This window comes from Bombus vancouverensis, chromosome 5, assembly GCF_051014615.1.
Source record: "Bombus vancouverensis nearcticus chromosome 5, iyBomVanc1_principal, whole genome shotgun sequence".
NCBI classification, from domain to species: Eukaryota; Metazoa; Arthropoda; class Insecta; order Hymenoptera; family Apidae; genus Bombus; species Bombus vancouverensis.
In genome coordinates this window covers 17,239,075-17,262,640 of record NC_134915.1, presented here as the reverse complement: position 1 = coordinate 17,262,640, position 23,566 = coordinate 17,239,075, and the positions used below count along the sequence as shown (strand labels likewise).

General features: G+C 38.9%; 2 protein-coding genes across 2 annotated transcripts; both read right to left on the bottom strand.

Annotated features, from left to right (window-relative positions):
- Positions 1-10,399: 10,399 nt before the first annotated feature.
- On the bottom strand, positions 10,400-16,765 carry phr6-4 ((6-4)-photolyase). Its single transcript, XM_033337530.2, has 12 exons — positions 16,375-16,765; positions 15,396-15,563; positions 13,514-14,546; positions 13,201-13,452; positions 12,791-12,975; positions 12,446-12,675; positions 12,161-12,328; positions 11,938-12,078; positions 11,572-11,723; positions 11,219-11,421; positions 11,100-11,126; positions 10,400-10,926 (listed from the first exon to the last, which is right to left on the bottom strand). Exons 3-12 carry the CDS (start codon positions 13,723-13,725, stop codon positions 10,772-10,774), a joined length of 1,725 nt encoding a protein of 574 aa, XP_033193421.1. The 5' UTR covers positions 13,726-14,546; positions 15,396-15,563; positions 16,375-16,765; the 3' UTR covers positions 10,400-10,771.
- Positions 16,766-17,690: 925 nt separating this feature from the next.
- Positions 17,691-22,934, bottom strand: LOC117158526 (uncharacterized). The gene is made up of 4 exons (XM_033337513.2): positions 22,548-22,934; positions 21,394-22,251; positions 21,181-21,312; positions 17,691-21,096 (listed from the first exon to the last, which is right to left on the bottom strand). Exons 1-4 carry the CDS (start codon positions 22,897-22,899, stop codon positions 19,820-19,822), a joined length of 2,619 nt encoding a protein of 872 aa, XP_033193404.1. The 5' UTR covers positions 22,900-22,934; the 3' UTR covers positions 17,691-19,819.
- Positions 22,935-23,566: the final 632 nt, after the last annotated feature.

The window sequence follows — 23,566 nt, the reverse complement described above, 5'->3', positions numbered from 1 at the left end:
ATGGAGACGGCGCCGACGATGACGACGACGACGACGACGACGACGACGATGACGACGACAACGACGACAACGACGACAACGACGACGACGACGACGACGACGACGATGATGAAAACGATGATACACAAACGATAACGATAATGATAACGATAAAATGGTGACAAAGGACAATGAATAAATAATAGTTTACGGATAATAAAGTAAATGATAACGATTAAATAACGAGATAACGATAAAAGGTGGGGATGATACAATGGAGTAACGTTAACGTTAACGATAGAATGATTACGATTACAGTTATTGTTACACGTTCGATGCGTCGTATGCATTCGAATTTAACGAAGAGAACACGCACATATACACTGAACACACGGAACCAGCACGTACACACAGATAATTCGTTATTTCGCGAGGAGATAAAAAGCAAGAAAGAGCGAGCGTCAGAGGGGAAGATTGCGCCGTAGTATAACGAAGCGAGAACAGCGTACGAAAGAGAAAGAGCGAATACGCGCGGAGACGCGAGAGAGGTAGCGAATGCGAGAGAGCGTGAAAACGGTGGAAGTCTCGGGAACGCTAGGGGCGAGAAGATGCCAGTACACGTTTTCGTATAAGCCGTTAACGATTAACGAGACATTTAAAAAAACACAAAAAAAAAAGACGTAGGTAGATAGTACTTCGGTCGTGAGACAGAAAATTGGAGAGCATGTACGAAACGCGCGAATCAAGATTCGAGCAACTCGACTGCCGAATCGATACGAGAAGAGAATTATACGACGGTAGAACCGGCAACGGTTAGCACACGGAGATAAATAAACACGACGTTATCGAGGTATAAATATGTGTTCGTTTAGACATTACGATAAATAAGTATTGCATTAATATAGACGTGTAACGATATAAATTAAAGGAGAGAAAAAAGAGAGGAAGGGCGCGAGTGTATATGCGTACGATTGTGAGGGGTAGAGAGGAAGAGAGAGAGGAGGTGCGAGGCGAGGAGAGGAGTAAAACGATAGAGTAAACGAAAAGTAGAAAATAAGAAGAAAAAAAAATTGCAAGAGAAGCTAGAGAACATACGTTGACTAGAAAAAGAAAAAAAAATAAAACGTAGGAAACTGATGAATTTTTTATAGAGGAATATTCTAAAGAGATATTATGAAAATAGTGGTATAAAGGAAAAAAAATTTTGTTTTTCACGTTCTTTCCTGCACAGTGTACGTGGCTTCGAACTTTTCTTTTTCTTTTTTTTTTTTTTGAAAACGTTGAACGTCACACACAGGATATTTACACGTTACGAAATAGCACGTGTGTAGAAGAGAAGTCTACGAAATCGATTATTTAAAGGAGAATTAAACGACACCTACCCGCAGAATAATTACTTTTTTCATTGTCCTTGAACTTTTAGCGGTAGATGGAGACACGAGAAAAAGATTGTTCACACGCTAGCGTTACCATCTTCTTCGAATCACGAAACTCGCTTGCACATACCGCGGAACACCATGATAGAATTTCAGAGGGGACGCGTTTCGTTTCAGCGTGTGGATCGTTTAAAACAGGTGAAATCGACGAAGTATATTTGGAAAGACGAAGAGTCGTTCGTCTAACGGACGATTTCACGCTGAAATGTAAACATCTGAACGCGCGTCGAAAGCGTAGGATCTCGAAGACGCGAAGGTGACCGAACGAAGCCACGAGAGCCACTATGCGGAGAAAGAAAGCAAGAGCGAGACAAGCACCGAGCGAAGAGAAGAATCGTCGTCATCGTTGTGTCGTAAAATTGCAGGAGGTCGTGCACAAGAAAAGCATGTCTTATACACTTACTTACACGCATAATAGAGGTACACGCATATACATACGTGCAGCGTACACGGAAATAAGAAATGCATTCGCGGAGATAAGGAGAACAGACACTGTGTCCCGCGCGTGCATTCATTACGTTGTTAAACATTGTCCAATACATAATTGTTACTAACGTACATTTATAAGATGAACGAAGAGAGTAGCGAAACAGAGAGAGAGAGAGAAAGAGAGTGAGAGAGGGAGTGAGAGGGAGAATCTGTGTACGAGTGTTACAAGGAGAGACAGAGTGCGAAAGACAGCGCGAATGAGAAGAGGGAGGAAGAAACGAGTGAAAGTGTGAAAGGAAGAAATCGACTGCAAACCGAAGTTAACAAAGGTATGGCCAATGCACGGGAAAAAAGACATATAAATATTATAAATATATAAATAGGTATTACGCGAAAGAATTGCCAATGGGGGAGAGAGAGAGAGAGAGAGAGAGAGAGAGTGAGTGAGTGAGAGTGAAAGAGAGAGAGAAAGAACAAAGAAAATAAAACCATGTAGATGAAACGGTCTTAAAAAACACGATTGCTCGACTATATGTAAATATATGTATTTACATGTATATGTATATATGTAAAGTTTACGTGTATACATATGTATGTACGTTGTGTGGGTGTGTAAACGCACATGTGAACGTTCATGTATGCGCACACATGTAAACATATATACACCTGTTCGCGTATGTATGGGAACTAGCGAGAGACAAAGAAAAATACTAGCGATGCGACGTATGCGTGTGCCGAGAGCGAAAAATAACTAGTGAGAGTCTGGCTATCCGCGACTGCTTTCCGTGCAATTTTTGCGGTTGAACGAAACAGTGGAAAAGAAAAAGAAAAAAAGAAATGATATGTATAGCGGAGTATGCGAAAAGGGAAGCGTATGGCCCATAACGATCGAACATCGACGAAACGACGGTCAACGGAGAGGGGGAAGGCTGCTAGACGCGGTGTAGACTTTAAGGCGATTAATTTCCGGTGAGGGGCGAGAGGATGAAACGCACAACACGCAAACGCAATTACACGAGTTACATTTTTTCGCTTGAACGACAGACGAGTCCGTCGAACGGTAACCGGAGCAATAACTTGAAACGCGTTGATATGGCAATTCCGTCGAATACGATCGCCGTGATGTTGTGCCTGAGCGAAAGACGGGAATAAGAAAAAAAGAAAAAGAAAGAAAGGAGAAAGAAAAAATGGAAACAACAAGGTGAAAGAATGTTCGTCCGTGTTGGATGGTTAAGAGACACGGGTGTACGCGCAGCCGTCTCCGTGCGTACACACTCCGTACGTACGAACGATGACGAGTGGAGAAGAAAAATTGAAACGGCCGAGAGGAACGCAAAGCGATAGCCAGCGCCATAAGTGATCTATTCTTTCTTCCTATAGGCGACCGCCATCTAGCCCAGATTAGTTTCGGCGAAGCGACATTGGTTGTAGGAATGGTTCAGCCTGACACGAACCACGAACCATTGAATCGTAAACGCGCGTGACTCGTCGGTGACGGGTGCGCGAGGTACGCGCAATTACGCTTTATCGATACGTAAATACTCGCGCACCTACGCGTACGCGCTTGAACGTAAACATAACCAAGACGGATAAATCGATTTTAAAAGAAGACGCACGTATTACGTTAACGCGTTAATCGTCATGCTGGCTGGCTTTTAATTCGCGCACGATCTATCTTACTTGGAAAGCGACGATCTCTGAAACAGACTAATCTAACGTAGGGTTTTAACGATAAACGTTTCAGTAATTTGCCGGAACCACGATTAACGCGTTAAAATTTATCCAACTCTCGTAGATCTACTCTCGCGAGCTTCGCTCTTTTCGTTATTTCGTCTCTTCTCTTTCTATCGGTTCGACTCGTCTCAATTTTCTTGTCGATCATGCCTCGTCGATCGACTTCCGGTCGATATTACTTCTCTCTATTAACCGCGTTTCGCATCTTCGAGAAACGATAAACCATAAATCGGTACCAACGCCGAAATGTTTGCTCGCCAACTTTATCGTTCTCGTAGATCGCGTCTTGCTCGTTCGTTCGTTCGTTCGTTCGTTCGTTCGTTCGTTTAGAAAATGATAAGCAATGTTCTTGGACCATTAACGAAGGGAAAAATCGACGGAGTAATAAGAATATTTTCGCATCGTTGATTCCGATATAATTTTTTTATAGATTATACTAAGAAGCAGCGAAAGCAAGTGCGTGACGATAGGAAGAATGGGTAAGGAAGCATCGTGCCAAGTACACGAAGCCCTTTCCTAACAGCGTATATCCGCGTTCACTGACCAAAGCTCAGCTGCGTTTCGAACGTTCTTTCGATGTTCTCGTTTCTAAAGAGTCTTTAGAGACGCGGTCGCATTTACGTTCCGATCGATCCGAAACTCCGCTCGAATCCGAGGAGCTCTCTGCGGTGCTTCCTCTTTTGTCCATCTCCTCCCTCCTTTTTCCGCTATTCGCGCTCGAAAAGAAGCAATCGATGAACGGCGATTCTGTCTCTTGTTTGGAATTCTCAATCGCGAATCGATAACAACCGTCACGCCCATTCGCGATATCGCGGTGCTAATGCGCCTAACGCGCTTCCTTACGAGAAACTACTCGTTTCTCGAAACCCGCGAACCTTCGCTGTCGAGCTCGTAGTCGCGGATTTCTCAACGAATCCGTCATCTTTTGTTTCAAGGGGAAATTCGTTTCTCGCGAACGTCACGCGGACGTTGCACGCGAATATTGTTTTCACCTACAAAGGGAAAATAATAAGGTGCGAATGGGTGGAAGCACGATAATATCGTTACAGAGGTAAAAGGCCTGTGCTTCGAGCTAAACCGTTCCTTTGATCTTCCACGTTTTTACGACTGTTACTGAAAATTCATTCCGACCTTTTTCACTCCCGTTTTATCATTCTCCCCTTTCCTTCTTCTTTCGTCTTCTTTTCGTTTTGTCCGCGTCACCTCGCGAGATCGACGACGAGACGCGACAACGACCGTGGTCCCAGGAATCCGTACCCATCTGACTCCAGCAAGTTGTTCGTAAAAGAATTAAGAAATTCCCCTATCCCCGTGCGATCCTCGTAACAAATTCGTTGAAAATTTTCCTTGTCCTCTTCCAACTGTTTCTTATCGTATCCTATCGTTCGTTCGTCTTTTCCTTCGTTTCTCTCTGTCTGTCTGTCTGTCTATCTATCGTTCGTTCTAGTAAAAAGAAAAAAAGCATATCGCACGACAAGACCAAAGATCAAAACACGAGCAAAGGATAGTGAGAAAATCGCACAATGCTGACCCATGGTATCAGGATCAAGGTAAAAACACTCGTTCGATCGTCGATGAGAGACATTTATTTAGCTAATACGGCAAATTCGCTAGTTTTACAGAAATGTTTCGATCATTCGCAGCGTTGCTTCTCTTCTTTTTCTTCCTCTTCTTCTTCTTCTTCTTCTTTTTCTTCTTCTTCTTCAGCCTTCCACGCTGTTAACGCTTTAAATCAAAGAAATCGAGAATAACGCGACGTGAAAGGGCAGATGTACGCTTCGCGTAAGGGGGCTTCGCGTGTATCCGAATCGTAGAACACGAAGAAAAGGAAAAAGGAGATGGACAACAGCTGGCTATCAGCCGTCGAGAGAGAAGTTTTGGGCGAGGGCTAGTTTGAGCGGTGCTCGAGTTTCGACGAGGAGGCTAACCATGGGCACGTTGATAAGATAGAAAAAGGTGAGAGAGAGAGAGGGAGAGGGGGGAGGGGGGGGGAGAGAGAGAGAGAGAGAGACTGAGAGTACTGCCACATAAAATTAGCGAGAGAAAAAGTTGAAGCAAGAGAGTGTCGAAGAAATAGGGTTGGAACGGTGAAGGGATAGAACACGTGGGTGTGTGTACGTGTGCGTGTACGTGCATACAATGTGTGCGTGACAGAGGCAGAGAGGCAAGAGGTGCAGACTACGTATTGATTTCGCAAGTCTCCCAACATAGAGCGTTTGCATAAAACAGGCCAGCAGCCTGTCGACGTCGACGTCGACGTTTACGTAGTCACAGTCGTGGTGGTTTCGTAACCGGGAACGTTTGCCCGTTTCTTCTTTTTTTCCTTTTTCTTTCTCTTTCTCTTTCTTCGATTATCGTTTCCCTTGTTATCGCGACTTATACCCACGGCCGCCTATGAAACGAAGTTTAACCGAGACGACCCACCGGTATGAAAGTACGACGACGAATTAAACCGCCGATTTGTTCGGTAAACGTCTCGTTGCGCAACTTCCGATCCAGTCGACGTAAATTTCACGGCTGAAACAGGCACATCGGAAGCGTTTTTTCCTTTTTTTTTTGTTCCAGAACAAATCTGAACGAATTCCTTCTCGTATCGTCGAGAATCTTCCAATGATTCTTTTGGTAATTTTGTCATTCGCTGCTCCCCCCCCCCCTTCCCATACCCTCTCTCTCTTTCTCGCTCGTTTGCCCACTCGACTGCTTTCTTCGCACGAAATAAGTTCGAAATGTAAGCGATTCGCAATCCACGTTCTTCGCGGATAAATCCCCCACGTCCTCCCCCTCCAGAAAAAATCCGGCCTCAGGTTTCGGTCGTTTAGCCTGGCATTTCTTTGAAAAGAACTCGATCGTTTGCGCGACCTTCGATCGACCGGAAGTCTGTCACAATTTATTGCGAAACGAACGAATTATATAAAAAATCAAGTACGTGCGTATACAAGTGTGAATGCGTGCATGCAAGAGCGAACGAAAAATATGTGTGAGAGAGAGAGAGAGAGAGAGAGAGAGGGAGAGAGAGAGAAAGTTAAAAGAGCCACTGCCTTAGCGACAGCAGGATTTGTGCTAGAAACAAGGCCTTAGAAAGTAACAAACCAGAAACATAATTAGAGTTAAGTAAGTCTGTTGTTGTTAACCAAAAAAAAAAGAAAAAGATAACGGTACTTAGAGAAATCAGGAGGACAAAAATGTTGAACGTATTGTAAAACTAATTAGCAGTTGTATTTAAGCGCGTAACGTAAATATATACTTAACCCCTCGTGCCCGCAATTAAATAGGCGTATTAACGCATAGTTTTATGTAGGATTATTAAACGTCGCTTGTCGCATACGAAGATAGAGAATACGAAAGGGCGGGAAGCGAGATGGAAAACAGAGGAGATCGGTGATAAAAAAAGAAAGAAAAAAAAAGAGAGGGAGAGGAAGGAGGAAAATGGAAAAGGAAGGGCGAACACGGAAAGAGAAAAGGAAAACGAGGAAACGGTGAGAAGAACGCGTCGCTTTTATTATACGAGTATCGGTACTCGCGAAATTCTTTGTCTTTCTCTTTGACTTTGTTTTCTGCTCTTGCCTTACGAAAACAACAAAATGAAACGAAACGAAATGAAATGAAACGAAGCGAAGGAAAGAGAGGAAAACAGGACGCGCGCCGATCGTGGATGCGCGTATCGGCCACGATACCAGAGGAGAGAATCGTCGAACGGACGACATGTTCGATGGAGGAAAATGAGATTTCCGATAGCGTGTCGCACTCAAAACTACCACTTTAAATCCGATGTTAGCGTAGCGTACGTATCGTAAGCTGTCGACATTTATACTATGAACTATGAGTAATTGTAGCGATCATTGTGAACATAGTTAATAGTATAGATTAGTTAACCGCACTAATTGTACCGAAAAGTGGATTACATTTAATTCCGAAAATAATTATCGAAGTCTACTTCAATAACGCGTACTTACGTTGTACGCGAATCAAGCCGAGTTAAACGAACGAAAGAGTGACTAACATACAAAAGTGAAGAAGAATGAAAATGTGAGATAAACGTGTGTGTGAGAAAGTACGTTTGAGAGCGTGTGTGTAAATGAACAAGTGGGAAAAGAAAAGAATTTGGCGAAGGGGAAAAGGAAGCAACGTGAAATTCAACGACGGATAAGAATCGAATGTATTCTCGAAGTGGAGGAAGAAATAGAAAGAATTAGACAAATTGCGGGCGCAAATGGCCGTGCATGCATGGACTTGTGCATGTATATTCGATCTAGCGTGTGTTTCTTCAAAATGCGTCGCGGAAATAAAACGAATCTACGAAATCGCGATAGTCGACATAACCTCTGAAACGACGACTCGGCGCAAACCGAGTAACAAGCATCTTTGAGTATATTTGCCTATTTTCGGTATTCGCGATCGTTGTGCGGCCACCTACGTACGATGAAAATCACGTGCAAGTACACGTACACGTACACGTATACCACGTATGCGATACGATTTAATTATCAAAAATATGGTTGTTTCGAGCCCATTCGTCAGCCTACGCGATAATTTACCCCGAGATCTCAAGATATCGGATCGCAACGTCCTTTTTCAAATATTTGCCCCACGAAACAGCGACTATTGAAATGCGATCAATTATCCGTTAACTAATTAGGTTATTGATTTGATCTAGTTTCTAGAGTCTACTACTGGTAATAGCTTCCCCGTACACGTGACCTACACACTATACATTCGTGCAGGCAAACACGTGCCACGTTGGACTGTACCATTCCAAGACGAGCACAAAAATCGAGATTCGATCAACTTTCTTCCGTCAAGTCTAATGGAATGTTTCCTAAAACTCGATCTTCTTTTCTCCGATTATTTTACGACGAAATGTTAAAATGTATCGACGCCATTTTCCTCGCACGATAACAGCTCAAAGATCGTCGACTCATCGAATTCGGCGATACGATCAAAGCGATATCTCTAACCTCTGATTTATCGACTAACTCTCTTAAAGTTTGTTCTCTCGACGTAGAAAGAACGTTGTCGGCGAAACCTCGACGTTCGTTTACGTTTGCTAGCGCAACGTTGCTTTATACCAGTGAGAAAATCGTGCAGATTTTTATTGCTTTCGTGAAACGAAGACAAATCTTTATCTAGGAAGGACTTTCACTTTAGTGTATAGCTCTTCCTTGGCTATAACGCACGATCTTGAGATGTACGTGCGGGTGAGTGTGCGTGCGTGTATGAGAAATAAATAGAAAGGAAGTTGCATCGAAAATACAAGTACAAAGCGCACAGGTAACGGGAAAATTAAAGCTGCCGTCTTAGTCCATGAGCGAAACGAGATCACGAATCTTCCTTTCGTAATCTTTATCGCCTTTTCTTTCTTTCTTCGATCTCTTCGTTTACTACCTAGCAATTCTCGCAACAAATCACTGCTTGTTCGTCGGTTGCTCAAACTTCCAGAATTCGACTTTCAAACGCGAAGCTACGTTTTTAATTCTGATCGAATGTCAATAGGAAACAGAGTAAGCAGCCAAATCGCTGCTTTGTAGATCACAGGAAAGAAAAAACCGGCGTTAAGAAACGTATCTTACGATACTTACGGTATATATATATATATAGTATACTATATATATACTATATATATACTATATATATACTATATATATACTATATATATATTATATATATAGGAAAAGAACGCGTTAACCCGATAATAGCCGATCCTGGTAACGCTACGCATTTTGGAGACTTATTAACGTGGTCATAGAAATTTGCAAGTTTCTGATTCTTGTGCTGCACGGGGAATATACTACGAGACATATAAGCATTTATAAAATACACAAGAAATGCGCAACACGAAGAACTAACAGCCCTATAAGATGAATAAATCTGTAATTTAAGAGCGAACGCACGAACGAAGGAACAAAAGAAAGAAAAGAGAGGAAGATGAGGTAAATACGAATGCAAGTGAGAGAAGATCGTGCGCGTGGTATGCATATGCGTATGTATGGGCGTGCGAGCAGCAGAGAGAAAGGAACTTTGCAAAAGAGAAACATTAGAGTTCCGTCTTTGAGTGTTGAAGAATGTTCATTTGTAATTGTTTAAATCTAACGAGAAATGTACTGTAAAACTATAAGTACTATAGGCACTAAAAATATATCATTTGTTGACATGAAAAAATAAAAAAATGATCCCACTAATGTAAATTATTCCTGGCACGATGCCGTGCGAACGATCGGCGTGAGTACAAATACACATACGCGCGCATTGCATCGATGTAAACGTCTTTAGCAACGACGAAAGTTATAAGCGAAAAAGAGAACGATACGTTGTTCCGTGTTAAGGATTATTAGGTAAGAAACGCGATTCTCTACTTTCTAGACGAATCGGTCTGCGATTCGATCGAAAACAAGAAATACGTCAATTAGATACCTCGTCGAGTCTTCGTCTCGTCGAGGTTCAGGCTCGGCAATACTAAACTCCTTTCTCAACACTTGTCCCTATCAAAGAACATACCTTGAGGGATAAATGTTCGAAACGAGTAAATTGTTGGTGTTCAGAGTAACGCTTGTGCATATTTTTTTAACGAATTCTCCCCATTTGATCGTATTACCGGTCGACATATCGTTTGTTTCATTTTTTACTTTCTTTTAATTTCCTTTATCACCTTTTCCCGCCTAGTAAGTAACGATGAAACTTTATGACGCGGTAAGTAGGATATCGTTCTTTTGTACGATAAATTGTGGCTAATGTATACGATGGTTTTAGTTTAATGTATAGAAAAAAAGAGTGGCAGGGATCGGTATAGCTGAATGCACAATCAGAAGCAATTATTATCAAACAAGTTTGCATGAAAAATTTTTATTTACGACGTATAATGGATGTATTATGTACAACGATTGGAATTATAAAATTCGTCTCATCGTCATTTTTCTTGCCATAACGTTCAAGTTTTACGTTTCTTGTTTCGAAACATACTTCTAAATACAAACGAACATTTGAACGGACACGATGGATGGCTTTGCTTTCGCTGCAAATAACTTTTTCAAACTATTAACGATTATACGCGTTACGATGAATTACAATTAAGATGATTCCAGCATCGACGTAATGACGGCAAATAAATAAGTGTGAATTAAGTAGAAATAGGAAATAATCAAAATTTCGTTTCTTCGGATTATCGCCTAATTGCTTCGACAACGTCAGTGTAGTCGTCGTTATTGATGTTGATGGTGCTGTTGCTGATGTTGCGTTGTCTTGGCAAGAGCTTCCATCTTGGATTGATTCTCCGGGGGAGGCGGAGATTGCTTCGTCTTCTTCTTCTCTTCCTCGTTCTCTTTTACCGATGGAGGTGGTAGTGCATTCAATAAACCTTGTCGAAAAAAAACTATTTGTTACCATATTTGTTGTGTGTACATAAGGAGGGTGATATGTAGAATATACTTTCGTTTCAAGAGATATACCTTAGTTTATACCTTAAGAGTTCATACTTCTGAGTAAATTGAACGATAAAGAAGGTGAAAATGAATGGTATAAACGACTTACCAACTGTTTCTCCTTTAAGGGAGGCGCCTGCAACGATAAAAAAAAAAATAGAAGTAATATTTTCGCACTTTAAATGTCAAACGTTTAAGATTCTGCTAAAGAGCGAGTCGAGAACACACCGTTTCCACGATATTTGTTTAATTGCTGATAGACTTGCTTCATTCTCTCGATGTTGATCCTGGAGCTCTTGCTGTGATTCACCATCGGTAATGAATAGTCTTTGCCAATAATACATTTGGCTGCACGTTGCACGCTAAGTGGTGCGTTCCACGGTTCATGAATATATCTCGTAGGAAAATTTTTCAAGATCGGCAAGTATCGCCTGTATCAAAATAGAATACAAAAGAAAACAAATCACGAGACGAAGTCATCCGGTATCGTGTATAGTATAGATTGCGAGATGTCGAAAGTCAAAATCACAATCGAAACTCTAATGCCGAAGAAACGTCGTTTAGAAGCGATCTAAAGTTACCTAATGTAATCGCCATTCGGATCAGCTTTTCTGCCGAATCTCACCGGGCAATAGCAGTGGAAGAATTGTTGGAAGAAAGAACTGCACGATAACCACATCCACATTCCCGCGTTCACCGACCAATCAGCATCTAGCAACAACTCGTCGAACACCTTTGACAAAAATTTCGATTAACTTTGTATCTCGCTAAACGAACTGGCAACCAATATGGCAAGAAAGACGATCGACAGAGATGAAACTAATGGGACAAACGTCGAACGAAACGGACTTAAGTAGTTTTATGATATCGCGAGACAGCAAAGTATGCTACAGTCAATCCTCTAGAATGCTAGTCGAAATGTCAATGTACAACAAGTGGCATTTTACCTTCATTCCTTCTTCCCAGGAGATCCAAAGGTCGCCTCTGGTTAAGAAACAGGCGACCGCGTGTCTAGCCAAGTGATGTATCCAACCTTCTTCTCTTAGTTGTGTCATGATCGCATCGATCCAGGGAAATCCCGTTTGGCCCTGTCCGACAAACGTCTTTTACGATTTTTTTATGAAAACTCAAGAAATAACGGACGATTTGTCTATAAACGAATTCACTCACGTTTGCCCACTTGGCAAGTGCTTCGACATTCTTGTCCCAAGGGATTTGCACGCAAATTGGATTACCCTGCATCCGATCGAAATTTGGGTTCTTCGTAGCAGCGCAGTAAAAAAATTCACGCCATAAAAGTTGCCCGTGCAACGAAAGCGGTGGTACGGCTTTCTTTATCTATAAAACATTGATACGTATAATCTTTCAATCGAATGTCGATGATTGTGACTAATTTATAATTTACAATCGCAGCAGTTGCGATCCACGTCGATTAAATAGATAATGTTACCTTACCTTCTTATAGAGGTCAGTGAGCTGATAATAAAATAGCCGGGTACTCAAGCATCCGAATCGTAAATAAGGCGAAAGACCGGTTTGACTGGGCAACAATGATTGCGGGGTCATTTTCGGTCTGCCGAAACTAGCCACCCAGGCCTTCCTTTCTAGATGACGCTCCAACCGTGCCAGAGCCTCGCTTTCGCCTCCAACCCATACAGGCGGAAGAAGACCCTCCGTGTCGAAGCCTGTTAATCATTAGGATAACTAACTCCTTACAACGAAACTCTCGATCCAGTTCCCTCTACATAGCCGAAATAATCACTCGAAATAAATACGCGATAAACGAACGCGTAAATTTACCAAGTTCTTCGAGCGTTGGAACACCGTAATGATCATCGTGGTCCTCTTTCAGAGGGGTGTAGGCCGAACCTATGCAAGCAGAAGTGACAGTCGGCACCGATGGTTCTGGAGGATCCATACTGGCAACCACATTTTGAAATTGATGATAAGTCAACGGTGGCTTCCCTCCGTTCCTCTCGATGATCCTGAAACGCGAAAGACACGATCGTCGATGCTCGCTGACATCGTCACATACACGGGGAAAGAATATTACCAGGAAATTTATAAATATTATCGGAACAGAAAAAACATTACACCACTGGAAGGACTAGTGGATAGCTCGTGACGTCTATCGACGACCAATAACCGGCTAGGGAAGAGAAGCGAATTTAAGAATGGAAGGTCGATCGAATGATAGTATTTCCACTCACTCGTCCAACTTGTAAAGAGTATGCGAGACCTTTTGCACCACCGAGATACCAAGCTCCTTGCAGAGTGCCGAGATGTTGTGGTCTCGCACGCGTCCGAATGGCTCTGGATCTTCCTCGAAGGTCAAATTCGTGGTACCCCATTCCTTGAACAATTTCGGCAGAGCGTCCGCCGGCTGACCTCTTATCACGAATAGTCTGGAGTTCAATTTTCGCAAGGAGCAGTCGAGATCTTCCAAACACTGTAGCAAGAACCTGTGGAAAAACCGAATTGTAAAGCGAACTGTATTTGTTAAACGTTAACTCGCGTACTCACCTCCACTTATTGATGCCAACGTTGGTACTTCCGGCGAACCATGGATCCAAAACGAACACGCAACGAAACGTAGTGGCTCCGGTAAGACCTTCCCTCAGCGAAGGATTATCGTGAAGCCTGAGACCTTTGCGAAACCAATGAACCGTATGCTTTCCACCCTCGCCACGCACCGTCACATCCGGATTTATTTCGCTACTACGACTACCCGTCATTTTCCCTCCTCCTGCTAGGTCGGTCGATTTTCTTCAAATTCGTCTTTTCTCCGCTCGATCTTTTCAAATTTTCGGTAATAACAGCGGTGTTCTATTAAACAAGCAGCACATTTTTAAACAACTAAACAGCTCTCTCTCTGCTCTTCGTATCTGTCCCTGCTTGTTCTTGTCACTGTTTCACAGGCACAGAGTACACACACACTCGCGCGTACATACAGATGCGGGCGCGGGCACACGCACATACATATACGCATACGAACACAGACGCAACATTCTTTAACATCTTTTTTTAATTTTCTTGCCCTCCCTTCGTTCCTTTTCCCTCCCTATGTTTTCCTTTTTCCGTCGTTCCTCTCCTAGGAGAGAGATAATCCGAAGGATGCACTTCTTTGTAAATTTTTAAGTTAACCACCTCGATGGAACAGTATCTTCAGTCTTCGAGTATCATCGTCCTGACAAATCGATTCCGCCTCGTTTTTACGTCATCAAAGTCGAGAACAAGATCGATCGATTTACTATTCTCTCGATCGAGATTTTCTACCGTCTATGGAAAGGAAGAATTCCTGCCGCTCAAACGTGATCGATTTATATCGCGCGCCACTATCTATTCTCTTCGTAGTTTCTATAGGTTTGACTTTTCCTTATCTTCTCCAATTGGTCCTTTCTTTTGTTTTTTTGCTACGTCTCTAGCGTCTTTTAATCTTATTTGTCTTTCGGCATCATTCGATCATTTAGTAGTAGCTAGAAGTAGCTATTACAGAGCTATCCCAGGAGAGAAGGTAGAGGAAGAAAGCACGGTAGGCGATATCGGGGTATATTGTCTGGAAATTTTTTTTACTTTGCATTATAATCTTATAAAACACTCTTGCAGCAGTAGGTCTCGATCATTCCGATTTAGTCCGATACGAGCTTCGCATCGGACACCCCCAAAGAACAACGAAAAAGAAAGAGAGAGCAGTGAATCAACGAACCCGTGCATCGGTATATCATGCATCGCCTAATTTCTACGTCTGACACATTTCCGACATTTCTACTGTGGTGCACGTTACGCGCTAACTGACGTATGACGTATCACGGTCGACTCTACTGTAGTACGCAGGGAGGGGAATCGATAGTAACAGGCGTTCGGTTTATCGTTGCCGTGTTATTATGTCACACTCGTAACATTTAGAAATGTCTGCGCGAACGTAAATACCGTCTGTTAAGTTCCGTTCACCCGTGTCAATCGTCTTCTTAAACCTTCGTACCAGAAAAGAAGAGTGACGATTAACGCGTACGCAAACACTAACGAGTTACGTGTTATTTCGATGAATGGCGACAGGTATCAAGATACAAATTGAAAATTTATCGCACTGTGGCTAGCTACCGCAACTTTTATCGATTACGATTGGAACGATCGATCAGAACCCGAACAGTCGAAATCACAGAAGTATTATATCCCTCTATTAGTTATTTCTATTTATAAACAAATCCGTAAAAACATTAGAAGTAAATATGAATAAAAATAATGAAATAAAGTCTATCAACGATACGACGTATGACAAATTATATATGTATTGTAGTATTAGGTTTTTCTTTCTGTGAATTAATTCCAGGTCGATTCACGTAACTAGCACTCCCCGTCATGCCCGAATATAGACGAGTATTATATAATTATATGATTGTAATACCTGTTTCTCGGAACGTGAAGTTTCGTGGACGGAGCTTAGCCTCTTTCGCAGCCACTGTCTATTCTCCTTGAAATTGATTTCGGTGATCGATTGATTACCGGCATCCTTCGTTCAACGTGCAAATTGTCACAGCACACATCTTCAACGATAGGTCTTCAACTTGATCTACTGCGATAAGAACCAACAGCATCAGCAATATCGAATGGTATATCTACGAGGCGATCGAGCTTTCTGACTTCAAAATTACTCTCTTAAATCCAAAGTTATAATTCTTCTAAGAATAATGTTTAATTTTCTAAAGTCTTTTTATAAGATCCCTTTATAAAATCCTTGTACAATTAAAATCGTTTAAATTTAATTAATTAAGTAAAATTCATTTAGACGCTAAATAATTTCGATAATATTTTGCAATTTATATTTTTCCCTATATGCTATTGCTATAATCGCTCTCTTTTAATGGCTTGAAAAATGTGACGCAAATATTATAAATCTCTGCACATAGTCGTGAAGTCGGGGTTCTGTCGATAAAAAAGGACGCGGCATAACGATACTTGCTTCTCAATATGCACTGTTTCATTTAATGATAATGGCTGTATGTGTTACGTATATCCATAAAACAAAAGTGAGACAAATGCAAATAAACAAGTACAACAATTTGATAAATCGTTGCAGCAAAGATCGATTGGATAACACAAAAGCTGCATGTGCTTATCCGCGATTAATGTTTACTTGTAAATATCGATCATCCAATTATAGAATGAATATTGTGTCAATCGACAAGAAATCGTTAGATGATCGATGAAAAGCAGGAAAGACACGCTATAAAACTTTAAGATGATACAAGATAAAGATAGTTGGTTAAGAATGTCACTACTAGCAACAGAAGATTGCGTTGCGATAACCGGAATTAGCAAGGGAGCGAAGGTGAAATACATTGGGAAGCAAAACGTCTAACGTGCATTTACGAACGAACACTTACAATCGTGTGGATGCGCGGACATTTTAATGTATCCGAATTCGCGATATCGTTGAACGTTAGTTAAACGACGCACTGGACAAACTTATCAGAACTAGAAAAAACAGCATACACATTCGGTTTAACATTCCACGCGTTTAGATGATTGAATGATCATGCAAAGATAATAGTAACTCATTGGTAAGATCGGCGGCGATTGTTGCGACCGGTGAAATTCGATACTTGTTTCGGATAATGGAATTTTTCCAGCTTTCCGGGAGAACGGACGTAAAAGTAATTTGCAACGAACGAACGAACGAACATGGATGCGAAACGCGCACAAGAAACAGTTGCTCGCATATGCCAACGTACAACGTACAACTTGTCCAGTAGACATAGAGAAGGAGAGATATGCTGTAAGAGCAAGGGGACGCGGAGCCACGCCGAATGCAACGTGACAGCGTCCCCGCGTACCTTGCAATTGGCCAACTCGATCACGTGGTTCATCGGTCACGTTGCACCCGCCGTGGTTCTATACGCCTCTTCTATGTATGTATATACCGCTTATCATTTCCTTTTTCCTTTCCTCTTACTGTTTCTTTTCTTCTTTTATTTTAGCATTCGTACATTCTGCTCATCGTTCGTTCTGTCATGCTCTGAATAGGTAGATACCGTTTTTTTTCCATTTAATCAGTCGATATCGTTGCACTTAATTAACACTTTTCGCGGAGAAAGTGGATCGTCTTATTATTTTGTTATTTCATACAACCGATGCAAGGATTACTGGGAGATGCTGCAATTGTTCTTTTTTACTCCACTCTGTATTGACTATTATCGACTGATTTCATGCGAAAATTTCATAGACTTTAATATCAAACCTAATCAAAAATTCTTACTCTGGTCTGTAAACGCATTTACAAAATGATCTCTACTTTACAAAAACTATTGTAAAAGAATTCATCAATTTTTCTTGCTAGCCCATAGAAATCTCATGAAAGCTCATTATATAAATCTCGTAGGTTAGGATATTTACCTCTAAGATACCCTTGACCGAATTGTCACGCGCATACGCATTACCATTTTTTTCAGTACATATTACACTATAGATATACACCAGTGATGTAACGCGATGCAGCTGACTCGGCGTTGATACATCGATCACACGCTGGATTCCATAAACAAATATACTCTTTAATTCGTTTAACTGTAAATTTTAATATCGACCGGCGCGTTTAACTTAATTGTGATTTTACAGTATTGATAATTTTATTGGTTGATACAAATCTATCCAAGAAACTTAACTATTCAGACAAGTACAAGTATACGTATAAAGAGAAATGTTTCGTAGAATAATTACATCTGTTTATTTGTATTGATACATAAAAGGTATCAGGAAGAACAATAGTACAACAAGGTACTCGATGATTGATTCCTTCCCATTACTTTCGATACATTATTTCTATCTGCAAGTCGTGCAATGTATATAAAAATGACTTTTCAAAAATCCATGTTATTCACCGTTGTTACATTATTCTTGTATTCGTTTTTCTGTTTTCAAATCTGGATTATACATATCTCGCCATTCCTTATTTACTGATACATATTGTTCGACGATATCATGTAATTAATCTATATGTAAATATTTTCTTTATACATTCGTAAATCTTATAGTTTAGTTAGTTTAATCCCTTTGAATCTTCATCAATACGCACTTTTAGTACATTTGCGCGATAAGTTGTATTTGAAGCTATAATGTATTAATCTTGATTAATTTACTTCCTTCGAAATCGTACACTAGTGTATACGATATTTAATTATATCTACTAATCATATATATACATATATGATTTATGTATTGTATGAATGCATGTATGTATCTACGTGAATTGAAAGACTATCACTATTGACGGAGTAAGAAATAAATCTAACGAGATGTCTGACGCATATTACTCTATTATTGTGTAACAACATGTTACAACGCTGCTATGCAACTAGCGTTGAAGCACCTCGATATCATACTTATGCGTTCGCAAAAATTCTTTCCACTTTCTCCCTATTTTACTTCTTCCACTGCCGCCCCCACTCCGTTCACATTCCCTCAAATCCCCGTCGTTCATCGTTCATCAGAAATAACTTGTACTCTGTCGATGCTATTAATTCGTGTACAACTATAAACGCATGACGTAAATAACAATTAGTAAATCATATGTTTGAAGTCTTCTGGTCGAAACATAATTTATGTCTGCAATATTTTGTTCTGTGTACCGCGTATGAAGTTAAAAAGATACACATTTCGATCAAATTAGTCATTACTTCGTCGAAGATTTAATACTTTAGAGTACGGTAAAGATAAGAAAGAAAGAAAAAAAAACGAAAAAGGAAAAACTGTGTGGAAATGAAAAGAAAATGATCGGAAGAGAGACAGAAAACTGTTGATACGTACAACAATTACAAATATTCCAAAATATTGCATATAACAATATGACATTAGCAATACGATTACGAAGCGTACAAAATCAAATTTCTTTCCACAGAAAGATTTCCCGGTCAAATCACTGTGTGAAAAAACAATTTGTCTAACTTACGAAGTTCGGTTAGAAACCGAAAATGCTACAAATTTCTATAAGATTAATAATAATAATAATATTACGCTTATATAATTTGCTACCAATCGTTAAGTGCGACGTTTTACCATTGTTAATTCAGTGAAATTCGTTAGATTAAAGGACATTAATCAACGTTGCTGTGGTAAATGATAAGACACAAAAAAATGCTCTATAAAACAGGAGAGAAACAAGATCTTAATTTTGCTTGGCCTATAATTGCATTTAGCAGAAAACTAGAGCTCTATATTCTCTTGTTTTTATATAAAAGAAGATAATACTATTTCAGATATAAATGTGATACTAAGTTTTAATGATTACCTTCATTTTTATAAAATGAATACTTAACTGTATAATAGTACCACTACGTATTTTGTGTGTATTGTTTTTATACGTAGTAACTCTTTTTAAAGCTATAATTTTAATCTCAAGAATCCCATTTTTTATGCGTCAGTCGAATTGTGTCTCCTATTAATTATTATATAATTTGAAGACAACAAAGAATAAAAATGCTTGAGAAAAAGCTTTGCTTTTGTTTCTTTAGGATTAGTTGTTTTTCAAAATACCTTATCGCTTTGCGATTTAATACAGTACTTTTCCATTTTTAACATCAAATGTAAATAAAATATGTTACAAAACACGATCATATACGTTCATTAAACATTTTCCTGAACGCATTGTGACTTTTTGTCTCTTTTTACGGTCATAATAATATATCCAGGTACGCACATCAAGCCACGCAAATAATTCGATTAAGATAGATAAATTATTGTACAATGTGTCATTCAAACCTTTCTTTTATACTTTATAGGAACATCCATGTGGAAGGTTCGCGATTTGCCGACATAATGATCCATGTTGATAGATTATTTTATACGCTTCGGAGGTCTACCACGTTTCTTAGCCTCAGTGTTTACAGTGTGGTTGATAATCGATGATTTGGCAGTATGCGAATTCATTGCTTTTTGTACATTTCTCCCGGCATCGATTTTATATAAGTCTAACTCAATCGTTTCACTCTCAATCGCCCTCCTAGATCTTCTGGTTCGAGCAGCTATTCCTTCCATCTCGTCGAACTTTGCCTGCAATCTCTGGGCCAATTCAAAATCTTCCTTTTCTTGAATAACTAATCTTTCCATTCGTTCCTGCTCTTTGATAATTTCTTCATCCGAAAGAACATTTTTCTCTACAATTATACTTGTTTCAGTAGTATTATTATTCTCTGATATACATGTTTGCATCTCGACACAAGATTCAGACAAATTACAAGTGTCCATATTGTCCATATGCTCATATGTTATATTTGTGCCACTATTTATGGAACTGTTCGTGTGTCGTATCTTTCGAGTTGTTCTTTTTAAGCCAGAATTGTTATTCTGGCAATTTAATCTTATAGAAGGATCTCCTTTTTCAGAATTTTCTGTACTAGACTGTTTTTCTGGGCATGCCCTTCGCTGTTTCGATTTCGATAAAGTAGCTCTAGTAAACTTAGTTCTACTTCTGTTCTGTACTGTAACAGGAACATCATCTGTCATCTTATATTCAATCTCCTCTTTCCTACATAGTCTCTTTCTTGTGTCTCTTTTCATGATTGTTTCTAAACCTGACGAGGATACTCTATTGGAATTCTTTTTATCCGTGTTTATTTTTCTTTTCTTTATTCTTTCCGCAATATTTTCAATTGTTATTTCATTCTCGCCTCGTATTTCGGACTTCTCATTGTAAAGTGAATTTAGCTTTATAGATTCAGATGGAGAACTCAAATTTCTCATTTCGATATCACTCATATATTTCATATTTGTTGCAGCCTTAATATCTTGTTTAATCCATAAAGATTTTTGTCGTTTAGATTTACATACCATGCCGTTTCTAATATGAGATTTCCATGATTTTTGTACCTTTCTAATATCTCTATGCTCTTCTAATATTAAGTTTTTACTGATTTTAGTGCCATTAATTATATTATTCACATTCTTAGCATAATTCTTATTAGAATCAAATGATACCTCTGAAATATATTCAAGTTTATGGATACTATCGTCTGTTTGAAATTTTGTTTGTGATTGATTACAAGATGTTGATGGTTTCTGTTCAATCTCTTCTTTACACACATCTTTCTCCTTAGAGCTCTGTTTAGTTTTCCCTACGATATTTAAAAGTATGATTGTTTCTACTCGTGTGACATTATATCCTGTAAAAACTGCATTGCATTGTAAAATTAACCTACCTCGAAATGCACTCCAGGAACATCCAATAATTCGTTTCAAATGTGCCTGAGATGGTGGTTTAGGTACAACGTTAGATATTCTTTTAAGTATAGGAACAACTCTAATTAATTTTGGATCTATTTGTCTTCCATCTGTAATGCAATATTATACAAATTATTTAAAAAAGAGTTGAAATTTGAACGTAAGTGTATACAATAAAAATAAAATTCAACCTGTAGACATTTTTAATGGTGTTCTTGGCATGGCCTTGATAGGTTTAAAATGATGAATTTCTTGGTTAATGCTATCATGACTACCAGCACTTTCAGCACTTCCCGTTCTTTCGTCATCGTCTCCCGAAGACACACACACTTCCACACTTAAACTTTTCTTTTTACTGTTTACAATATCATTTGGTACATGCAACTCTTCTTTGCTCTGAGTACCATATATTTTCGAAGTAGATGTTCTAGGTTCCAAGGAACATTTTGAGATACAAGGTTCAATTATTTTAGACACTGTTTGATGCTTTAAAGTTCTTGAAATAGCATTATGTACAGTTGGTTTCTGACAACAAAATTTACTTGTAGGATCATTACATGTTCTAGGCAAGTTTGCATTGTTTTTTATACTGGACGCATATCTTTCTGCACGGATTTTAGATATTAATGCAATATTTGACCTTCTTAATCCAGGATTATCTTGAGAATCTAAAAGAGGCGGTTTTTCATACTTTGAACTTTGCGCTTCTACGTTATATGAATTTACTTCAGTCATAGTGGCAACATTCAATCTTGAAGCATGAAAACAACTATTAGATACATTAAGAGAGTCCTTATATTTAGAAACTTCTTTGTGTTTGCCCACAAGCTGTTTCTTTACTAAAGATTTAGCAAGTAACTGATCTTGAGTTAATTGAGCTAGTTGTTGTTGCTGTTCTTCTTCCTGAATTTTGCGAATTAAAGACTCGCTGGCTATCTGCTCAGCTTTCCTTTGACATCGTATTTCTTCCTCTGCCATTTGAAGTTGCACTTCATATTCCTGCCGAATTTCTCCAGCTGCACTAAGTATTTTTTTAGCACCAGTATAGTCTGTAAGAGAAAAATAGTTTATTACACATCTATTATATATAACGATCACATAATTTCAAATAACATTTAAATCGTACTTTGTTTTCAATAACAACAAATAGGAATGATAAGTAGCACAAAATAATTCCTACTATTACAAAATTGTATTTTTTTATTTTTGTGAAGATTCATTTTATACTTTCAATCATACATACGTATTTATACATGCGTATATTTCTATACATATTAATGTTATGATAATATATAACTAAAGAGGTTATGTTACATTTGTTTATCTTGTCTTATAGGAAACTTACCAGCATCCAAATCGATACTTCTGTCGTCACCGCTATATTTGCTTTCAACTTCTTTAGAAAATTTAGTTCGAATTAATTCCCAAAGACCGTTATTAACTAATGTTTCGGTCTTCGTTGCTGTACGTAGCCAAGAACCGACTCGTATTCTACAGAGAGGGCAACTCAAACTATTGTGTTCGAAAGTACCTTTCAAACATTTTAAGCAAAGATTGTGTGTGCACGGTAATGTTACTGGCTCAATCAGGATGCTGCGGCATACTGGGCATATTAAATCTCGTAGACTAATATCCACCGATGGTCGTGTCAAAGAAATATCAAATAATTTTGACGTTCGCTTCAAATATGTCGCCATCTTGCCATATTCTTTAAAGAAACATAACAACCACTATGATCATTTCGAGAACCGTGGTTCTCTTACTGAATGGAACACTCGCAAACAGCCTAATCGAAATTGCAGATCTTTTATAATTAATTGCCAGTTCAGTATACAAAATATAATTTTTTTAAATTAGAACCTATTTTGATTTTTGTGGAAATATACCTGTCTTTAATATCTTTTTCTAACAAGTTTTCTACTATATATTTTTGTCAGTATTCTAATTATTTTTGTAATTTTGCAATACATATTTTCTAAACATGCACGACAATAATAATATTTATAATTCTATTATTTAACAGTTAAACAATGATTAATATAATATACCATTTCAATAATGAAAAATTAAATACTAACTAAGAAAATAAAAAAATTGTATTCTGATTCTTTAAACTGATCTACTTTAAAATATCATATAGGTGAAAGAAGATATCAATGTATAGATTTTGAACGATATTTATATTGTTTCACGATTTATAAATCAGATTTCTTAGGGAATTTTACCACTTTATGCCAATAGATACAACAATTAATGAAAATCTCTAACATTTAACGTATTGTACATTCTCACTAATACATTACATGCATTAACATAGAAAATTGTTAAACAATTTTAAACAATTTTTTGAGGTCCTCTGTTTAA

Bases quoted from the DNA above. Each gene is read 5' to 3' on its own strand.
- phr6-4 (XM_033337530.2), bottom strand. From the start codon at position 13,725: ATGACGGGTAGTCGTAGTAGCGAAATAAATCCGGATGTGACGGTGCGT. The intron at 12,329-12,445 runs GTAAGGTAACAT...AATGTTTTATAG, and splicing joins TCACTGACCTCTATAAGAAG to ATAAAGAAAGCCGTACCACC. The intron at 12,079-12,160 runs GTGAGTGAATTC...TTTGTCGGACAG, and splicing joins CACTTGCCAAGTGGGCAAAC to GGCCAAACGGGATTTCCCTG.
- LOC117158526 (XM_033337513.2), bottom strand. From the start codon at position 22,899: ATGGCGACATATTTGAAGCGAACGTCAAAATTATTTGATATTTCTTTG. The intron at 21,313-21,393 runs GTTGAATTTTAT...ATTGCATTACAG, and splicing joins ACCATTAAAAATGTCTACAG to ATGGAAGACAAATAGATCCA. The intron at 21,097-21,180 runs GTAGGTTAATTT...TAAATATCGTAG, and splicing joins TTCCTGGAGTGCATTTCGAG to GGAAAACTAAACAGAGCTCT.